This window comes from Rhinatrema bivittatum, chromosome 6, assembly GCF_901001135.1.
Source record: "Rhinatrema bivittatum chromosome 6, aRhiBiv1.1, whole genome shotgun sequence".
Taxonomy (NCBI): Eukaryota; Metazoa; Chordata; class Amphibia; order Gymnophiona; family Rhinatrematidae; genus Rhinatrema; species Rhinatrema bivittatum.
In genome coordinates this window covers 114,111,970-114,133,838 of record NC_042620.1, presented here as the reverse complement: position 1 = coordinate 114,133,838, position 21,869 = coordinate 114,111,970, and the positions used below count along the sequence as shown (strand labels likewise).

The window sequence follows — 21,869 nt, the reverse complement described above, 5'->3', positions numbered from 1 at the left end:
GGCGGGTCCGCTATGTGACCTGTTCAGTAGATCCCTAGAAATGGGAGTGGTGCCAAGTGATTGGAGAAGAGCGGTGGTGATCCTGCTTCACAAGAGGGGAAACGGAGAAGAGGCTGGTAACTGACATTGGCTGCCAGTAAACAAAATGGTGCCGATGGCCCTTTGCCCTTACCATGTGACAGGGGCTATCGGTGCCATTGGCCGGCCCCTGTCACATGGTAGGAGCAATGGACAGCTGGCGCCATCTTAAAAAATGGCGCGGGCCATCCATTGCTCCTACCATGTGATAGGGGCTGGCCAATGGCACCAATAGCCCCTGTCACATGGTAAGGGCAAAGGGCCATTGGCATCATTTTGATTAGTGGCAGCCGATGGCCCAAGAGTGGGAGATTGCTCCCAGGACCCCCACTGGACCACCAGGTACTTTAGGAAAGTTTTGGGGGAATAGGGAGGGTGGGAGATTGTAAATAGTTAGATCTAAAGGTCAGGGGGAGGTTTGGGGTTTTTTTCTGTGTGCCCTTCCCCCCCCCCCCCCCCCCCCAAATGATAAGAAAACCATACGAAAATTTTGTGGGATTTTCCTATCATTTTCAGGGACCCTCGATACTTCGATTCTTGACGGATTCGAAAATATCGTACGATATTTTCATCCATCAAAAAAAACGATGCACATCCCTATTATATATGTATAAGAATACAGGATACAGCAGAAGTAGAACAGAGACTACAGAAACTAGAGATGTGAATCGTGTGATTGATTGTCTTAACGATCGATTTCGGCTGGGAGGGGGAGGGAATCAGATCGTCGCAGTTTGGGTTTTTTAAATATCGTGTAAATCGTGTAAATCGAAAACCGGCACACTAAAACATCCCTAAAACCCACCCCGACCCTTTAAAATAAATCCCCCACCCTCCCGAACCCCCCCAAAATGCCTTAAATTACCTGGGGTCCAGTGGGGGGGGAGGGGAAGGGGAGGGCGGGAAAAACCGGCACACTAAAACAACCCTAAAACCCACCCTGACCCTTTAAAATAAATCCCCCACCCTCCCGAACCCCCCCAAAATGCCTTAAATTACCTGGGGTCCAGAGGAAGGGTCCCGGTGTGATCTTTTACTCTCGAACCTCCATGCGTTGTAGAAATGGCGCCGGCACCAGCACCGGCGCCATTTTGTATTTTTGTCCCCCGACGTCAGGAGCGTAGGAGATCGCTCCTGGACCCCCAGGGACTTTTGGCCAGCTTGGGGGGGCCTCCTGACCCCCACAAGACTTGCCAAAAGTCCGGCGGGGGTCCGGAACGATCTCCTACCGCGAATCGTTTTTCCGTACGGAAAAACGATTCGACTGCAGGAGGTCGTTCCGGACCCCCGCTGGACCCCCAGGGACTTTTGGCCAGCTTGGGGGGGCCTGCAGTCGAATTGTGTTGCCATAAGGCCGGCGCCATTTTGCGCAAAATGGCGCGGTAGGAGATCGTTCCAGACCCCCGCTGGACTTTTGGCAAGTCTTGTGGGGGTCAGGAGGCCCCCCCAAGCTGGCCAAAGTCCCTGGGGGTCCGGGAGCGATCTCCTACGCTCCTGATGTCGGGGGACAAAAAAACAAAATTTCTACAACGCACGGAGGACCGAGAGTAAAAGATCACACCGGGACCCTTCCTCTGGACCCCAGGTAATTTAAGCATTTTGGGGGGGGTTCGGGAGGGTGGGGGATTTATTTTAAAGGGTCGGGGTGGGTTTTAGGGTTGTTTTAGTGTGCCGGTTTTCCCGCCCTCCCCCTTCCCCTCCCTCTTCCCCCGATTTACGATTTTTTAACGATAAATCGGGGGAATTGTTATTGTATCGCGGCTCTAACGATTTTTGACGATTTAAAATATATCGGACGATATTTTAAATCGTCAAAAAACGATTCACATCCCTAACAGAAACATCATTAGAACAACAGTCTTGTGAAACAATTAAAAAGTATCCTTTCTTGTGAACTGTAATTCACCTGTATCCCCTTTACAATGAAGGTATCTTCCTTGTGACTCATTTGCAATTCACAAAGTATCTTTCTTGAAGTCCAGCTCTATTGCAAGTGCTTCATTGTTTCATTACAAGAACTCTGATTATTTTTTGACAGTTTTATGTACATATTTATACTTGTTATAAATTATAACACTAAAGAGAGTTTAGAAGCGGTGTGAATGAGGAATGATTGACTAGTACAATTGATAAATAAACATATGTGTGTCTTTTTGTGGCAATTTTAATTTTTTGAATAGTTTTGATATTCTTTGCCATTGTGTAATAAAGCTTGCAACATTAAGCATCTTTTAAAACATTAGTGGTGTTACTTACCCTATTTTAGGGGTCTCTGACAGATATATATTTTTATACTAGTTTTATAATATGGCAGTGAAGGGAAAGATAAGTACAGCAAGTTATTGGACCCCATACTGAACAATCTGATAAAGTAAAATTGCCCAACCAGATACGTCAGTAATGGTTTGTACACCTGAAGTTGGCAGTATAGATTTTTATATTATTATTTTCAACAGTAGCATCATTTGGTCATTCTGCAGGTCTTCAGTTTCTTTAAGTTTATCTGGCTTGTTTTGTTTTATTTCATGAGGCACATTTTGACCAAATGCTAAAGAAACCATACAATATTTCCATGAAACAAACTAACATTTGTTCTAATATATCCAGCTGTTTGTTCATCTAACATTTATTATAGATGAAATCAACAACCAATAATTACTTAATTTTCATTGAATCTACAGAATGAAGGTCAAATTATGTGTCTTATTCCATTTAATATTCTGATACCATGGAAGTTAATTGTTGCAAACCCAGCATTATTGTGAAAGCTTAAAAGAGAAGCAAGATTGAAAGGCAGTGAGGCATACTCCTTAGATTAACACCGTTTGAATTACAGGTTTAAAACTTACCATTTTCCTTTCAGTCTGAACTCACGAAGCAACAAAATTATTTTAAAATTGAACTGAAAATGCTTGAGGATGAATTACTGACACGCCTCTCAGCGGCAGAAGGCAATTTCCTTGGGGATACTCTTCTGGTTGAGAAGCTGGAAACAACCAAACACACAGCAGCAGAAATAGAAATGAAGGTAAAAGCTGAAGGAAAAAAAAAAAAAGAGCGGGATCAGAAATAATAGTAATCATTTGGCGATATTAAGCAGCCTCTTTTTGATCTAAAGCACAAAGACATTTCTGTTTGGTAATTATACCTGCCGCATAATGTCTCGTTTCTTTTGCCTCTGTCTGCTCTCCTGTAAGGATCTCATTGCTGTTTTTCTGTTCTTTTTAATGTCTGCTTTTATGCAGGAACCAATTTTTATTGTTGCCATCTACACATTTTAATTTCTCCTATCTTATGACTAGTTTAATTGGAAGTGAAGGACAAGGCGTTGCCGCAGACCACAGTACAATTATTTAAATAACTTTGTGCCAGAAGGACTTTTTTTTTTTTTTTTTAATCAGTTCACATGTAACTCAGATCACTCCCTGGTTCTGTCAGGTATCAGTATGGAGTTTCTTGTGGGCCTCTCTGGACAGTTCACCAAAATCCGGAATATTGTGATGATTTCTATTATACTTCAATATGTTCTTACTGTCTAAAATATTTCTGATAATTTTCTTAAACAATTTCAACAGTTTGGTGCAGAGCGGGGGCAGGCAACACTGGTCATTGAGAGCCACTAACAGGCTGGATTTTTAGGATATCCCTGATGAATATGCATGTGACTGATTTGCATGCACATTGTCTCAATTGTCTAATGTAGGAGCATAGTAATAATGGCAAAAAAGGACCAAATGGTCCATCCAGTCTGCCCAACATGCTTCTTATGATAGTATCTGCCGCACCATGCGAGTTACCCCCATGTTTCTGTTAAGGGTAGCAAATGACGCTCTGTGCAATTATCCCCAAGCCATATAATAACCAATAAAAAAATGTACTGCTAGCATTATTTTTACTGGGTGTCAGTGATGAGCCTGCTTGACATGCTCTGCTTATGGACTTGCTTTTTCCCTTGGGCCCAGACCGTAAAAGTCAGGACCCAAGTTGGTTGTCGTTGGAATCCAATTCCTCTCCCCTAGCCTCCCACCACCACCTTCAAAGCAGCGAACGATGTTGCAGTTGCAGCTAGCAGTTACCCAGACCGTAAAAGTCAGGACCCTCAATTGTTGTCTAAATCCAATTCCCTTTTTCCTCCTGCAAATCTATTTAGGACTATCCTGAAAACCTGACCAATTGGTGGCCCTCAAGGATTGAAGTTACCAGCACCTGGTGTAGAGGATAAAGTACAGAACTGTAAACTTGGAGATCTTGGCCATCACCCACTGTAGGACTGTGAACAAGTTGCTCAACTTCCTGATGGATGCAGGAACTCAGGAACCAATTTAGCTCATATGGGATATGTCCTGCTGACAAGGGAAACAAACATCAGAATAAAGCCAAATTAGTCAATGAAATTCAGCATTTTCCAAAGCATAAAACCTCTCTATGTGGGACATACATGTAGCAATACTATAAAATCCAGCCATTCAGGAAGGAATATAACATATCCCACAAATAATATCCAATCTGTAATCTTTTTCAGGAACAAAACCTTTCAAAACTGAAATATGAGACCATCATACATGGAACCTGTATGCATAGCATAAATGTGCTTGTAAAGCAGTTCCCCATTATAATCATTGGTATCTTAGAAAGTTCTTATACTTTTTAAAAATTATCTTTAGAACTGTAATGAAAATCACACAAAGTAATTATCAGTAGCTCATAGCTGCCCCACATGGTTCCATGTTTTGATAATTTCTGCTTCAGGGATAATTCAAGGCTTATGGTCAAACTAATATCCCCACATTAGACAAACACAGAAGACATGAATATGCAACATTGTTTTCAATTAGGAACTAATCGGTTCAAATCTCAAAGAACTTCCTCCAAGGGTAAGCTGATAAACCAGGGGGTTGAGTTACACCTAATTCAGCATATGAACTGTGCCATTCAACATCCTCATTCATGCCTTCAGGTGTCACTGATCAGAAAGTAAAATTCCAATAATTTTCATGCAAATTCAGCAGAGGTTCCCCACACCATGATGGCTTCACATACTCCATAACAGTACATCTTAAATCTAGGAACAAATGACCAAATGAAACACAGTCATCCACCATAGGTGCTTGACATTTCTTAGTATGTGTGCAACACCAATATTATTCAGTAAGGCGTGTGTGCATGGCCTTTTTTACCCAATCAACATTCAGTTTAGGACAAGGATATAGTACAGTGTACACTATAAAACTAGATGTACAGTCCATGTTACTCTTTAAATCAGTCAGCCATGAAGGGATGAATCAAAACCACACCCTCCATGGTCTGTTCTCAGACATTGCATCCACCACAAGCCCAAAAGCTATGAATATCTATATGCATACATTCCTGCTCAAAGGGTAACACTGACATGACTACAATGTCTCTGATGTTTTTACCCCTTGACTATTCAATAAGTGATGCTTCTACAGTCACACCATGCAAAGATAAATTGTGCCATTGTTTACATATTGAGGCTGAAATCACTGCAGATGTTTTTAGTAAACTGGAGCACACATGTATTCCTTGTCTCTTGTTTAAGTGACTTGTATTCCAATGAACTTTCCTTATTAGCAAACAAAACTCTGCAATATGCACCCTTAAAAGAAGCTAAAGGGTACCCCCGGATCTAAAAATCTCCTAGCCAATTCTTGAGCTTGTTTCTTAAAGTCCTGAATATGAGAGCAAAATAGACATATTCTTAAAAAAAAAACCAACTGACTGATAAGTAGCCTGTTGCGAGCACAGATGGGCACTCGAGAGCATGAACCCCTGTGCCATGACATGACTGACACAATCCTGGGGCTGGCCATGGACCATGCCGCTGGTGGGCGAGAGCATCCAGGCACAGGAAGTCTTACAGGAAATTCTCTAGACGTGAAAACAGGTACTGTCTTGACTTGGAACAGGAACACTTGGATGCCCAACAAGTTCCAGGAACTGAGAACCAGCAACCCATGCTGGTCTCTGGGGTAGCTCTCCAGGCATTCAAAAGCCCTTTCAGACTGCTACTTGGAAGCAGTTTGAGTGTGAGGACAGACGGAGGCTGAGGACTCTGAAGATGACACTGGAGACATGGACAAGTTGCTGAAAACTTGGACATGATGAAGGCTCAGGACTTGAATCAAGATAAAGGCTTTGAGAGAGTCCAGCACTGCTGCTCACCCTACACAACCCCAGGGCTGGCCACAGACCACGCCAATAGCAGCACAGGCACTGGACTCAAAAGCATGGAACAAGACGGAACAAGAACTCTGAGGAGCAGGAATCTGGAACTCAGAACTCAGACTCAAATTCAGGAACTTGGATTAGGAACTCAGACTTTAAAGCCAAGGAAGGACTTCCGAAGACTTGAACCAGCAACAAAGATTCTAGACAGGATGAAGACTTGGAACCAGGAACAAGGCAAAGACTTGGTGGAGAGACCACAGGAACCAGGAGACCAGGAACAAGAAACAGGAAACATGGAGGACCTTGAAAGTGCTAGCAGACCTTTGCAGAGGACCCAAAGAATTGACTGAAGAGCCCTTTTATAGGGCTGCAGGAAGAACATCATCATGAGGGGCTGCAGGACTTTTCCTGCCACAGTCCTTTTAAATTTAAAGCAGAGGCACACGCACCTAGGAGAACACAAGCAGGCACAGAAGCCAGCAGCAGTCCAGTGGTGTCAGCAGTGACCAGGCCAAGAAGAAGATGGCAATGGTGGTGGCTCACAGCCGCATCGCAGACTAGCGGCATCTCTCCAGCCGCACAGCTCATGGAGGCAAGGGCGCACAGAAAAACAGAACCAGTGGTACAGGTGGAGTTGGAAGGTAAGTGAAGGCCGCTCATGGGGCCTTCCCGCAAGCAAAATTGCAAACATAGTCCCAGCTGTAGCAGCCTAGGATGATAATTCTTAAAACAAAGGAAATTATTACACTCAACCAGTTTACAGTATAGCGATGTGTGTAGGCCACATTCATCCTAAAATATTTAAAATGTCCAAAAAATCTCATATTTCAATTTTGAAGGGCTTCAGTCTTGGAAAAAGATTACAGGTTGGGTATTATTTGTGGTATACGTCTTCCAGAATGGGGCAGGTCTGCCTTCTTCCTGGTTATTGAAAATGAAACAACATGAATAATGAACAAAATTTCTTGATTTTTCTTTCGTTTTGTTGATAAAATGAAACAGGAAAGATCGTTGAGATTTCCTATTTAATTTCAAATCAAAGCCCATCCCTAACAAAAATGGAATATGAAAGAGTAAAAGGGAAAAAGGCAGCACAGCCTGGATGCTAACATTTTCTGCAGAAGGAAAATAAAATGTTTGTAGCAAATGTTCTCCCATAGAAGATTGTGGGGTCAGTTTTCAAACTGCCTGCATTACTGCACAGTTTGTGAGTACTTTTTTACTTGTGGTCTTTGCTCCAGTTTTCAAAGGAAAAGTAAATATGTACACTTCCTTTAAAAACTGCCCCAGGGAAAAGTACCCATAGAGATTTGTATCCCCTTTTCCTGCGGATATTTATTCTCACCAAGATCTGCATAGTTTTCAAAATTTCTGTTAGGGAGTTAGCAATCTGTTAGGAGTTAGCAGTCTGCTAGGGAGTCAGCAATCTGTTAGGAGTTAACAATCTGTTGTTATTTAGGAGAGTTGTTGGTGGATCCTTGGACCAGTGGCAGATGACCATGCCCCCGGGGGAAGATCCCGAGAGGGACCCCACCGGTCAGGCTCAGAGTATGGAGACAGACACACACTAGTTTTTTATTAGACCGTATACTGAACCACCAGAGGTGGCAGTAGTGAGCTGGAATGCCCGACTGGGCTGTAGTCCCTCAGATACTGGAACAGCGATCCCTGGAAGCTGAGCTGAGGAGAAAGTGAAATATAGTGAGTAGGCAGGGTATGCAGAGTTCATGTACCGAATCTGATGGTAGCACTCACACAATGTCTCATAGAAGCCCAGGAGCTGGAATGTATAGGCCCTCGAGGAGCGAGTACCTGGTTCCAGGGAAAGCTCTGAGAGAGCGATGGTAACTCACTGCTGTAGTTGGCAGTGAAGACTTCCAGGCAGAACAGAATACGGAGCAAGTCTGGGAACAAGGGCCCTTGAGGAGCGAGTACAGGTTCCAGACTGTCACCTGAAAAACAAAGGAGAGAGCGAGGCCCCCAAGAAGCGGGTACCCCTGGTAAGTCCGAGGAGGCAGAGTAGCTTAGGTAGAGTAACCCGAACCCTATCCTTGCTAACTCAATCTCAGGCCGATACAGTACAGTGCGCTCCGATGGAGCGCACTGTTAACCTGCCCTTGGATGCGCGTTTTCTCTTACCCCTTATTCAGTAAGGGGTGGAAAATGCGCATCCAACCCGCGGTACCTAATAGAGCCCTCAACATGCAAATGCATGTTGAGGGCCCTATTAGGTATGCCCGCGCGATATAGAAAGTAAAATGTGCAGCCAAGCCGCACATTTTACTTTAAGAAATTAGCGCCTACCCAAAGGTAGGTGCTAGTTTCTGCCGGCATCGGGAAAGTGCACAGAAAAGCAGTAAAAACTGCTTTTCTATGCACCCTCCGACTTAATATCATGGCGATATTAAGTCGGAGGTCCCGAAGGGTAAACAAAGTAAAGAAAAAAAATTTTTTTAATGGGCCGGCGGCTGTCGGGCTGAAAACCGGACACTCAATTTTGCCGGCTTCCAGTTTCCAAGCCCGTGGCTGTCAGCAGGCTCGAGAACCGACGCTGGCAAAATTGAGCGTCGGCTGTCAAACCCGCTGACAGCCACCGCTCCGGGTCAAAAGGAGGCGCCAGGGACGCGCTAGTGTCCCTAGCGCCTCCTTTTGCCCGTTTCTACTGCACCACCTAATTTAAATACAGAATCACGCGCACAGGCGAGTGGTCTGTGCGCGCGTCGGGAGAGCGGGCATTCGTCCGCTTTCCCGCGGACTTTACTGAATCAGACCATCTGTTAGCAAATTCTAAGACCTTATATATCCGTCGCGCGTGACGTCATTTCAGGGGACGCCCCTGAGGTTCGCGCCATCGCCGGTACTTCAGTCAGTGCCGCGCCGTGCGCACACCCCTAACCCTCCCAGAAACATGGCGGGTTGCGGCGTCTAGCTAGTCCGGAGACGCCGGAGGACTTCGGCAGAAGGAAGCCGCGGCAGCCAATCTTCCTGCGGCCGAAGAGGGAGTCACCAAGGAGGTAAGGAGGGCAGAGAGAGGGCATCGGGAACCGACAGACACAACAATTTCAAAACTAAGCCTGCAGTTTTCTCCTCCAGCAGAACACCAGCCCATGTACACTTCCACCATACTTTGGGCAAAAGCACACAGGTTGCAGAGCTATGCACCTGGGTTTACCTGAAGAGAAGGGAGGCAGTTTTCCTACATGTGATTTTCATGAGAAAAACTTTTTATAGGGTTTGGTTTTTTTTGGTTGGGGGGGGGGGGGGTTTACCCGTGGAACTGTGGGAGCTGTGCAAAGTCAAGAGAGGCTCAAAACGTTACTCCTACCATGAGCTGCAGTAAATGTAATTGGGGTGAAAGGTTCTGGAGGCAATTAAAAGCCACACACATGTACCGATGATTAACCCCTGATGGGCAGCAGGCCTGTGGCTAGAAGAAAGGGCGTTAATGGAGTATTTATGGTGGCTCCTCTACCTCCAAACCCCAAATTGCTTTTTCTTGCTGTTCTCTACAGTGATTTGTTGGCCCCAAATATCTCTCAGATAAATAAATTGTTTTATTCCATTTGTTTTGTAAAGCCTGAAGATCTGTTGCTATTTTCCAAAATGGTGCAGGTTACTGTGTATGTTATAGTTTTGTATGAAATTAAAGACTTGGGCAAAAGTTACACTTTTTCAAAATTTTACAGGACGCAGACTTGCAGGCTTTTTTTTTTTTTTTTGCCCAGTTCTTAAATTTGGCCATAATGTGCCTTTTTTTTTTTTTTTTATTAAACGAATACAAACTAAGGGGCCGATGCAATATAAAGTGCGGAAAGCGGGTGCTGAAAAGTCAGCATCCGCTTTCCTAATGTGTGCATGGCGCCCGCAAGGGGAGCACCATGCAATACTGAAATTAGGGGGTCGCGCTAGCAAGGAGACGCTAGGGTCGCTTGCATGACCTTAGCGCCTCCTTGCTAACGCGACCCCGCTGCGGCTGCCGGTTATGAAGACCGACGCCGGTAAACTTTTTTTTCTGCTTTTCTGATCTTCTTTTACCTGCGCTCAGCTATTAACGCCTGCTCCAGGCAGGCGTTAATAGCTGAGCGATAAATGTGCGTCTGAGACGCACATTTATTTTTTTGCATGTGGCGTGAATGAGTAATAGGCTCATTCACATCCTTTGATTGTGATGAGCGCTATTACATTCACTCCGCGTCCGACGCGGGTTAAATAGGCGCTAATCCCCCTACTGCATTAGGGGGTGGATTAGCGCCTATTTAGCCCGCGTCGGAGTGCGGGTTATACAGTGCATTCGGCTGAGCGCACTGTATTGCATCGGCCCCTAAAGGTTTTGAAAAACTCAGAGAACTGAAATATATATCACTGTAACACCTGCAATGAAATGTAAGTTTTCTAAGCATCATAAAAGTAAAGTAAAACAATCAGCAGATCGTAAGGGATTTAACATACAGCAGTGTGATTGCTCCAGATGTGCCAAGCAAGCAGCCGTTTTATTAGCCTAATAGTATGTATGTTTTCAGTGTACTTTCTGATTTTGAAACATACATATTCCTTGCCTGGCAGCTTCTCGCTGCTTCTTTGAACTTCAAGGCTCATGTGGAACCTGCTCCCGCTAGCACTGTAGCTCTGTTGATCTCGGTGTCCAGCTGCTCTAGGGCGTTTCCCCTTATTACCTTGCGCTCTCGCCTTCCTCCCTCGGTCTGTGATCTACTCATTGCAGTGATAGTAAAGCCGCAGAGGGTGGCCCCCTTCAGCACTCGATACCTGTGCGTCCCGAATCTCACCTGTAGGTATCACCGTAGTGTTCTGGTTGAGAGTCCTTCTACTCCCCTGGCCGTGACTGCCTCCTCTGCAGCACGCCCAGCCCTGTCTGTCTAATGAACAGAGGGGAGGGCCTGGAAATGGAAATCCGGTCTCCTGGGTGGCCGGGCACAGCATTTCCATGCAGCCAAAGAAGCAGTTGCTTCAGAACGTAATCATGTTAGCCTTGTGAGAATCGTTGAGCCATAAGGATAAATGATTGCAATGAAAAATAGTAATTTGGTTTGACTTTTCTTTTTCAGTCTCTGGCCCTGTCAAAGTTTGGGCCTGGAACGTCACATAAGACAGGTCGCGGCATTGGTAGACAAGGCTGGTAAAGGTTTTACTGTACTGGTTTCATTGTAATCATAACTCCTGCCAATGCAATGGGGCTCTAACCCATATGAGCACCAAACTCGTTACCAATTTAAAAATATAATGCAGTGATAATGATTTGATTTTCTATATTGATTTATTGTGACTTTTGCATTCTGGGCTAGAGCAGAGAAAGTGCAGTGTGCTTGATTTCCACGTCAGCAACCGACAGAATGGTGTTACAGTTCAGGCTGCCCTGTGTATCCCGACGTACCACCACAACCCACCAGCGGGGCTTCTCCGTTGCAGGTTTCGGAAGCCAAAGGCAATGAAGTGAAGATTAACGAAGCCCGGGAGCACTACCGCCCCGTAGCGGCGCGAGCGTCCCTGCTGTACTTCATCGTGCGGGATCTGCACACCATCAGCCCCTTGTATCAGTTCTCGCTCAAGGTGATGGCGCTCGCTGTGACTGCCCCAGTGAGGGCTGGCTCTCTCGCTAGCCGTGGTACCAGTTCACGGGATTCTCCCTCTCTCTCTCTTCGCAGGCCTTTAACCTTGTCTTTCACAAGGCAGTGCAGCAGGCAGAGCCCTCTGACCAGGTCAGGCAGCGAGTGAATAACCTGACTGACTGTGTCACCTGCTCAACCTTCAGTTATATCAGCCGGGCTCTGTATGAAAGAGACAGACTTACCTTCACGGCACAGTTAGCTTTTCAGGTATGCTTTTATCATATTTCATTCCATTTTACTTCCAAAATCTTTTTTTTTTCCCCCAGAAGCATTGTACATAAGTTTTTTTAACGGTAGACTGTCAAGCTTGAAACCCAAAAGAGCCTCAGAGAGTTTTCAGCATTAATATTTTTCTGACTTCACCAGCCAAAAGAGTCTCTACTAGGAGCAAAATCACTGACTAGTGTAATTGGTCTGAATCACTGACTAGTGTGATTTGACCCTCTACCACAGTTTACACTTGTTTTGCACAGAGGAAGTGTGACATACTTGTTTTTTTTACATACTATATATAATTTGTAAATATTTTGTGATTTACTGACATCCTTTACTTCTTTATTATCACAAAATTAATGCACTGAAGACAGAAACTAATCTGTGTGTGTTGACTCTACATTATGCATGACTGTGATAGAGACCTCTTTGTTCTTACTGGACTTCTTCCCTGCTACGAATGCATATTTCAGCGGCACTGGAGTGTCCTCCAGGTTTTCTCTGTTGGAATTCAAGGCTTTCAAATAAACTAACATTTCTAAAGAAAATTGTGGCAGGTGCTTTATATATTAAGTAGCTGTAAGCAGGTTATAAATCACTTTAGCCAGGAGTCTAACTGAGTGGAATCCATACAGTGGTAGTTTTATTTTTATATGGTTTCTCTCTGGGGGGGTGGAGGAGGGTAGGGTCTCCAAATAGGTTTGTTTTCCACCTACCATCACAGGAACAAACCTCTTTTAAGCCAGGGTATGTTCGGTGCAACCTGTCTAGATAGGTGAGTGTTCAGCATTGCATAAACTGATGGAATCCAGACTGAACAAAGGGAGGGGGAAAATCCATTTTGATCCTAAATGGTACAGTGATTGCACGAGCCCTAATGCACCCTGTACATATATTTTATTTATGTATTTATTTAACAATTTTTATATACCGACATTAAAATACACATCATATCGGTTTACATTATAACATTAAAGAAATGGAAATTACAAAGAACAGGGGATGGGGAAAACCGGCCAACTAATAATTAAAAGAGTAGGCAAAGGGAGAAGCAGATATGAAGAAAGGCCATTAGCGAGCAGTAAATACGGATGAAACAAAGATATTTACAAAAGCATATAAACAAAAGCGTATAACGCATATATTTACATAATTACAGTAGTCAGCACAATTCCTAGGAGCAGTGTGGTTACATCAGTAGGGAATTGGCGGGGTGGAAATTAGTCTGGGAAGGCCTGGTGAAAAAGCCATGTTTTTAGTATTTTTCGGAATTTTAGGGGGCATGGCTCAAGGCGGAGATGGAGTGTCGCTATATGGCTATGGGGGAGATTTTCAAAAAGCCTACAGAGCCACAAATTACTTGGGTACTTTCAGCACATGTTGTCAAATGGAAACCCCCAAGTTGTTTCCCTTAGAAATGAAGCAGGTGCAAAGTTTATATGCTAAAAGGGTCTGCGTATTTTGCACCTGCTATTTTGTGTGGGTGGCCGTGCAGGGGGACAGTATAGCACACACGCAGCTGAAAAGTGCATGTAACCACGCTGTTATCCTCCCGGGACCCAACCTGCCCCAGGAGCGCCTCTTTTTTTGTGAGGATAAATGTATGCTTGCCACAGAAACGATGGATATTTGTGTCGATTGGCAGCTGAAAACTGAGGCTCCTGAGTTTAGCTAAAAATAGGTGCCAGACTTAGGGGGTCATTTTCCAAGGAGTTACCGCAGGAGATAATTCCGCAAATCGCGCTAACAGCCGTTAACGCGATTTGCGAATGCAAATTTTTTAGTTTTTATTCAGGGGGCGGAGTTGGGGCGGAGCATATGTAAAGTAGGAAAGAGTTATCGTGTGCGGCGAAACAGCCGCAGTGTTAGCGCGGCCAATAGCTACAACCCTGTCATTTGCGGTACGTTGTGCGCTAGAGGCCGGTAAAGGTTTATCGCGGTTCACGATGTTTCCGTGATGGACGCTCTACCTGGGCAACAACAAGCTAGGTTGAGAGACTCTCTCTCTCTCTCTCTCCTTTCGTGTGATGATTTGTTGGTTGTTTTCGTGAAAAACATCACGGCACGCGAAGTTTCCCCGCTGCACGAAAAAAGCCTCATTTACATGGGAAATGCCCCTTAATGCGATATTGGAAAATGAGGTGCACAATAAAAAGGGGGGTATGTTTAAGGAGATTTTTGAGTTACCACAACACATGCTATTTTAGCACTTTGCATGGGTATTTTACTGCAATACATGTTAAAGTAGAGAGAGACTCTTTATAAGGTGCTCATATTAGTCATCTATTTATACCACTATAGGAGGGTCATGTAGGTACTCAAGGTGACTTTTGGTGGTGGTCTAGGGTTTGGGGGGCAGTTCTACATGCACAGTCAGGTGTACAAACTGCACAGTACACATCAGTGAAGATTTGATGTGATTTGGAGTGAAGAAAGGTACACAAAGATAAGTTTTCTACAATGTACTCTCGCCCTATCTTGATGCACCCTCTACCTGGGTGCTATCACCAAAACCTCCCCTTGAGTTACTAGATGACCCTCCTATAGTGGTATAAATAGATAACTAATATGTGAGCCACCCTAGAAGCTCTCTCTCTCTCCTCCACTCCACTCCACTCTACTCCCTGCACAAAACAGGATGCATAACACATAGCTATCACTAGGAAAAAAGATATAGTTATTTCCAGCATTATATCCTGCAAGAGCATGCATAACACATGCATTGTGACATCACATGCAGCATTAGTACTTCTCATTTTCAGTTACTCCACCCAAACTCCTCCCCAAATCCACCCACCTGAATAAATTTCATAAATTTGCATAGTCAGTGCACGATGCAATAAATAACACCTGTGTTATGGCATTATCGCAGGCTTTAGTGCCCTAATGCAATTTGATGAATGACCCTGTAAGGTACCTAAATTTAGGGACTCAGCTTTTTTGGAATATTGGCCTTATACTTTTTAAAATTCAAAAGTATGCATGAAAGAGTAAACCCCTCCCCAGCTCCCCACCCAGGAATGCCTCCTCTCAGTCCAGCCAATCTCAAACATGAAAGGGACATACATGCATAAGTTTACTCATATATTGGACAGGCAAATTTTGAAAAGTCGATTTCTTCAGGTAAAACTCTTATATATTCAAGCTAGAAATAGTAAACCTAGCAGCAACAAACCCCATTTCTCTTACTCTGTCACATAACACTTCAAACATATTTGAGCAAAACTATCCCACTTTTAAAGTGTCTAAAATCTCTCATGCAAAAATCGCTTTTAAAGGGTCAGTGCCATTCCCCACAGAAGATTACAGCATCCACCTTTTAAAATTCACTTTGGCGTAACCTAACAACTAGAATCAGATATGTAAGATACACATCTCTCTGATCATGATCTAAACCTCCTGTTCTTACATTCACATCATTACTCACTCTCTCGATGGAATATGATTTCATGCACATTTTCTCTATGTAGGATAGTTTTATAGTCCATGGTCATGTGTGGAAGTATTCTTCCAAAAATCACCTCTATATTCTCTAATATTCATTGTCTTCTATATTATTCATTCATTTAATTATTGTTGATTTATTCTTTTATATAAATGCCAGGATGTTCTTCTTAAATCACCATTGTAGAAGACAAAGGAATTTTGGGTTGGTCATAGAAGAGATCTTCACGTTCACATGTGTGTGGTTAGTGACTCCAAGATAGTGACGGGAGATAAAACTTGCATCAGTACATATATGTTCATTTCTTTTTTAATGTCATGGTTGCCTATATTCCCCCAGTACTTTCATTATACCTGTACTATACATAAGGGATAGTAGATGTCATTTATTTATTTATTTATTTATTTATTTATTTAATGCTTTTATATACCGACTTTCTTAATACAAATCAAATCAACTCGGTTTACATTGAACTAAGCAGAAACTATAACCAACCAATCAAAAAGTGACAATTTAAAGGAGCATAAAGTTACATTATAACAAGGATGCCTTAACTGGGAGAAGGAAAAAAAGAGGGGGAGAACGAAGATAAATTACTATGTACAATGGAATATGGGAGGGAGGCAAGGAGCCAACCTCATGATGACGTGTGAGCATGATTAGTGTTTGTATATTTACATAAGCAATATGAAAGTTCTAAATCAGGCTGTTGGGCTAGTAACAGGGAAGGCTCAGCAGAATAGCCATGTCTTTAGTTTCTTTTTGAAAGTTAGTAGACAAGTTAGACAATGACCTATATAGAAGGTCATTGTATCCCCCAATCCCTAACGTGCTCCCATTTAGATAATTTGCTCTGTATTCTAATTTTCCATATATCAGGCCATGGTATCCTAGAAGTGGCAGAGAAGAGAATGAAGCATCCTAGCTAAACAAAGATCTGTAAACTTATTTATGAAGAGATTGAGCTTCCTTCATGTGTAGTGTTGGTCAAAAGGGAGTAAGGATAAGACAAAATATATAATGAAAATGAGACGAATTATATCATTTTATGTACAACTGAGTATTTCTTAACTTGTGTACAACAGGCTTTATAACATAACTATGAAAATATAAAAGCCTATTTGCAATCATATTGTCAAGATTTCAGTTATTTTCTCATTTCCTTTTTTCCTCCATTGGTTCCTACTGAGTTGGCTGCATAAGAACATAATACATTGCCATGCTGGGTCAGACCAAGGGTCCATCAAGCCCAGCATCCTGTTTCCAACAGAGGCCAAACCAAGCCACAAGAACCTGGCAATTACCCAAACACTAAGAAGATTCCATGCTACTGATGCAATTAATAGCATTGGCTATTCCCTGTTATGGTTAATGGTGTTTGGTGGATCCTTGGACACTGTGGCAGCTGACCATGCTGTTGGCTATAGCCAGCAGGGATGTGGACCCTAGACCAAGGTGAGATGGGGCTATCAGAAGATGACCCCACGAACCCTCACCGTTGGAAGGCAGAATCAACAGTGAATAGGAAACCCCCTCACCTGAATAGGTGGAATCCGGGTGTGGACTGGGGTCAGTGACTGGCAGAAGGAAGATAGAGTCCCGTGTAGTCCAGCTCAGAGCAGAAAGCAGGCAGATAGCCTGGTCAGAATCCGAGTCAAAGACAGGCAGCAGGCAAAGTCCAAAAGGTAATCCGAATCAGGGCAGGCGGCAGGCAGGCAAAGTCAGGCAATGCAGGTCAGAGGCAGGCGGCAGGCAGGCAGGCAGAGTCAGGCAATCCAGGTCAAAGGCAGGCAGGCAGAGTCAGGCAATCCAGGTCAGAGGCAGGTAGTTGGCAGGCAGGCAGAGTCAGGCAGTCCAAATCATAACCAAGGCAGAGAAACAGCTAGGCAGGAAGACCTGTTGCAAGGCAAAGATCAACAGGCAGGTCCCAGGCTTTAAAGGAAGCTGTCACTGATGCCACTTCCTGGGGCCAGGACACTTCCTGGTCCCTGGCCCCTTTAAGAGGCGGGGCGAGCGTCTGGAGGGTTGCTCATGCCCACGTTCAGCGACGTCAGAGATCGTGCTGGAGGGGATGTCCCGGATGCCTCGTTGCCCGACCGCAGATCCGCCCGTGCTGGTAAGCTGAGCCAGTCGTGCGGCTGCACGGCCGCGCCATGCAACACATGCCCATGGGGGGCAGTCCTGTGAGGGACCACAGTGTCAGGCTAAACTCCGGACAGACAAACACAGATTTGAATCTTTTATTAAACAGTTTATGGAACCACCAGAGGTGGCAGTAGTGAGTAGTGGATGAAGAGCCCATCTGGGCGCGTCTTTCACAGAACGCTGGAATAGCAGATCCTCTGTAGAGCAGTGCTGTAGTGGAAAGAGACTGAGAGTTATGAGCACACAATAAGATTAGCATTCAGAGTCCCAAATAGAATAGGAGAGCTCCGAGACAGGGAGAGCAGGCCCTCGAGGAGCAAGTACCTGATCCCTTAGAGCAGAGAGACTCAGTGGTGTTGTACTCACTAGCAGTAGCAGAGATTCCATTAGACGAGAGGTCTGGCACCGGAGCAGAGGGCAGGCCCTCGAGGAGCGAGTACCTGATTCCAGCGAAGCCGTACTGTAGAGAGAGATGTTTTCTGTACTCACTGATGGTGACTGTAAGTTGGTTCTTCCAAGTAGAAGGGTAGAGGTTGCAGGCAGTGACACAGGGAACATGGGCCCTCGAGGAGGGAGTACCGGTTTCCTGATAGCACCTGAAAGAAGCAGAGAGGCCTCCAAGGAGCAGGTACCCAGTTAGTGACCCTGAAGGGTAGTAAGAGTTCCAGATAGAGCTGGAGTGGCAGAATAGCTTAGGAATGGAGAGTGAATCCCATCTGTAAGAATCCTGTTCCTAACTCAATGAGCTAGCAAATACTGTAGGCAGATATTCCCTGGAGTCGTGATGTCAGAACAGGGGGACGCCCCTGAGGTTTGCGCCAACGTGAAGTTAAAGATGAGGGTGGCGTGCGCACGTGCGCCCTAGAGGTACCTTGAAGGAGAATGACGGGAGACAGCACCAAAGCCGGTTTGGGGACGCCGGAGAGAATGGCAAGCAGACGCTACCGTGGCCATCAGTCCAAGGTGAGCGAGAGGAGCCGCAAGTAGAGAGAGGTAGGTGGGGCGAAGCTGTTGAAGACCGACAGATGCAACATTCCCTAGTAAACTTGATTAATAGCAGTTAATGGACTTTTCCTCCAAGAACTTATCCAAATCCTTTTTGAACCCAGCTATAGTAACTGCACTACCCACATCTTCTGGCAACAAATTCCAGAGCTTAATTGTGCGTTGAGTGAAAAATAATTTTCTCCGATTAGTCTTAAATGTGCTACTTGCTAACTTCATGGAATGCCCCCTTCTATTATTCAAAAGTGTATATAACTGAGTCACATCTACTCGTTCAAGACCTCTCATGATCTTAAAGACCTCTATCATATCCCCCCTCAGCCGTCTCTTCTCCAAGCTGAACAGTTCTAACCTCTTCAGCCTTTCCTCACAGGGGAGCTGTTCCATCCCCTTTATCATTTTGGTTGCCCTTCTCTGTACTTTCTCCATCGCAACTATATCTTTTTTAAGATGTGGCAACCAGAATTGTACACAGTATTCAAGGTGCGGTCTCACCATGGAGCGATATAGAGGCATTATGACATTTTCCATTTTATTAACCATTCCCTTCCTAATAATTCCTAACATTCTGTTGCTTTTTTGACTGCTGCAGCACACTGAGTTGACGATTTCAATGTATTATCCACTATGATGCCTATATCTTTTTCCTGGGTGGTAGCTCCTAATATGGAACCTAACATTGTGTAACTATAGCAAGGGTTATTTTTCCCTATATACAATACCTTGCACTTGTCCACATTAAATTTCATCTGCCAAGTACTTTTGACTATATTTACATGAGGCAATGTGGTGACTGTAATATGGGCAAACATTTTAGGCTTCATGCCTTTAGTTCGAGCTGACATCATGATCAGCACATTCCACTCCATTCCAGATGTCCGTAAATGTCAGCAGAGTGCCTCCACATATCATAAAAGGGATGCTGGGGTTCATGCTTATGGTAATGAGTCTGATAATACATTATTGTTTTGGCTTTGTTTCCTGCCCGGTGTGATTTGTACAGCTGGTTTTAAAGTCTTCTTTCAGATGTCTTTCGGTGGTGTCCCCGGGCTGTTTAAGTCAGGGCTGCTAACTAGCACTTCTACTGGGCAGGAGTGAACTGTAACTTCTAATTTAATTTAAGTGAAAGTTTCACACAAGACTGGTCCGGCCCCTCATTTCAATCTGATCGTACATACAAAGCTGAATTTGTCCATAGGTGACAGCAAAGTAAGTGCTCTCCAATTTAAAACCTATGAGGCTCGGCTGGGCTCACTTTACATCATAATGAAGATGGTGAGAGGGACACCGCATATTGTCTGAGAACATGACACCGATGTTTGTTTGTGGCATCTGACATCTTTGAAATTTACCCTTTATTTTGAACTATTTATTGTTGAAAAAAATGTTTTGTAGAGCACATTGTTATTAAGCAATTCTTACAATTAACTCCCCTCCTCCCCCCCCCCCCCCGAAGATGCTGCATTTGTTAGCAAAATGGGGTCCTCTGTCAGGGTTTCATGTATGTGAAGTCTTTATATGTACTTATGGCTTGGGCTATGAATGTGATTTTTTTATGCGTGAGTGGTTTGGTGTTTGGGTCATAGAGTGAATGGGTTTGAAAGATTTTTAGTCTTTGATAGGTTCCATGTAGCACTGAAATGTAATCGTATATATTGTTGTTTCTAAAAATTTGTAATAAAAGTGTCACATTTAATTTTTCCCTACCATTTCCTACTGTTGACTATTGTACCTATTGCAGGGACTGTATTTGGCACTTTCTGATTTTATAATATTAAGTGAGTCAGATTAGGGACTAGACTAGAATCCCAAATATTTGGGATTGCTTGTTTTTTATTTGACCTTAAACAGGCCTCTGAACCACTTTATTTAACATTGAGTGCAATGCTTTTACTCATCAAATATCTTTTTCTAAGTTCTGCATTTGGGTGAATGTATATCATGGAGTTTACAAATTTTAATGGTGTTTTGGGCTTTGTATGAATCAAGTAAATGTTTGTTTTTTACAGCTTTTAATAATGGAAAAAGAAATCAGTACTCGTGAGCTTGACTTTTTACTTAGGTTTAACATTGACCATGGTTACAACAGTCCTCTAGAATTTCTCTCAAATTCTTCTTGGAGTGCAGTCAAGGTGAGCATCTGAAATATTTGTTGGATAAGTCAGAATAAAGATTAACTTAAATTAATAAACAAATAAGCATTTCTTGAAAATGAGAGGAACTGGTGAAAGAAATGAGAAAAAAACAGTATGCTCTTCTTTCTTTAGACACTGAGTTTTATCGATGAATTTCGTGGACTGGATAGAGATATCGAAGGATCACCCAAACGCTGGAAAAGAGTTGTTGAATCAGAATGTCCAGAAAAAGAGAAGTTGCCTCAAGAATGGAAAACTAAAAGTTCTTTGCAAAAATTGATTATAATGCGTGCTCTGAGACCAGATCGAATGACATATGCAATGAGGTTGTTTTACTTGTGTCATAACATTTAAGCAAAAATCCTTGAGGTCAATTATTCAGTGATGCAGCAAATGTCAAATATATCTAGGGAAATTGATGCATGTAACTTGTTCTGGATAATAAGTGGGACTTGCATACACAAATCTCCCTCTGAATATACTCAGATAAAGTTACCCACATAACTATCCAGGTAAACTTAGAATCACTGTTCCCTCTAAGCTATACTCATGTGTGCACACATACAAATTGTGGACCCTGCACACACAGCATAACGTAGTGTGAACAAGAAATCCCGATATTATTTGTATTATAGTGGCTGATAGCGCACAAATTAGAACTCCGCTTATAAAAAGTTGCACAAAAGAAAATGTTTGCACATGTAGCTTTTCAAAAAATTAGAAGGAACGTTGGTTAGTACTGCTATTTTTTGACAAGACATGTGTGGTTCACTTTAGCCAGAGAGCGTTCAATATGTGCGTTGGTCTGCTAAAGTTTATCTCCACTCCAAGAATGCCTCCATTGATGCCACTTTTATCCAGATAAGTTTTGTGTCATGCACATAAAAGTCATGCACATAAAAGAGATGCCACTTTTATCCAGATAAGTTTTGTGTCATGCACATAAAAGTCATGCACATAAAAGAGGTAATTTCAAAAGAAATTACACATGTAAATGTAAAAATCTATCATTTAAGTGAAAGTTAAAACAATTTT

General features: G+C 43.4%; 1 protein-coding gene across 2 annotated transcripts in view; it reads left to right on the top strand.

The window, feature by feature from the left end:
* The window catches only part of LOC115093684 (dynein heavy chain 11, axonemal-like), a 586,171-nt gene that overhangs the window by 462,546 nt on the left and 101,756 nt on the right, over positions 1-21,869 (top strand). For both annotated transcript variants that reach the window (XM_029605802.1, XM_029605803.1), the window contains 5 exons: positions 2,942-3,106; positions 11,692-11,832; positions 11,928-12,098; positions 20,709-20,831; positions 20,967-21,160. In XM_029605802.1, coding sequence (XP_029461662.1) covers positions 2,942-3,106; positions 11,692-11,832; positions 11,928-12,098; positions 20,709-20,831; positions 20,967-21,160 — 794 coding nt within the window. The remainder of the gene's footprint in view (positions 1-2,941; positions 3,107-11,691; positions 11,833-11,927; positions 12,099-20,708; positions 20,832-20,966; positions 21,161-21,869) is intronic.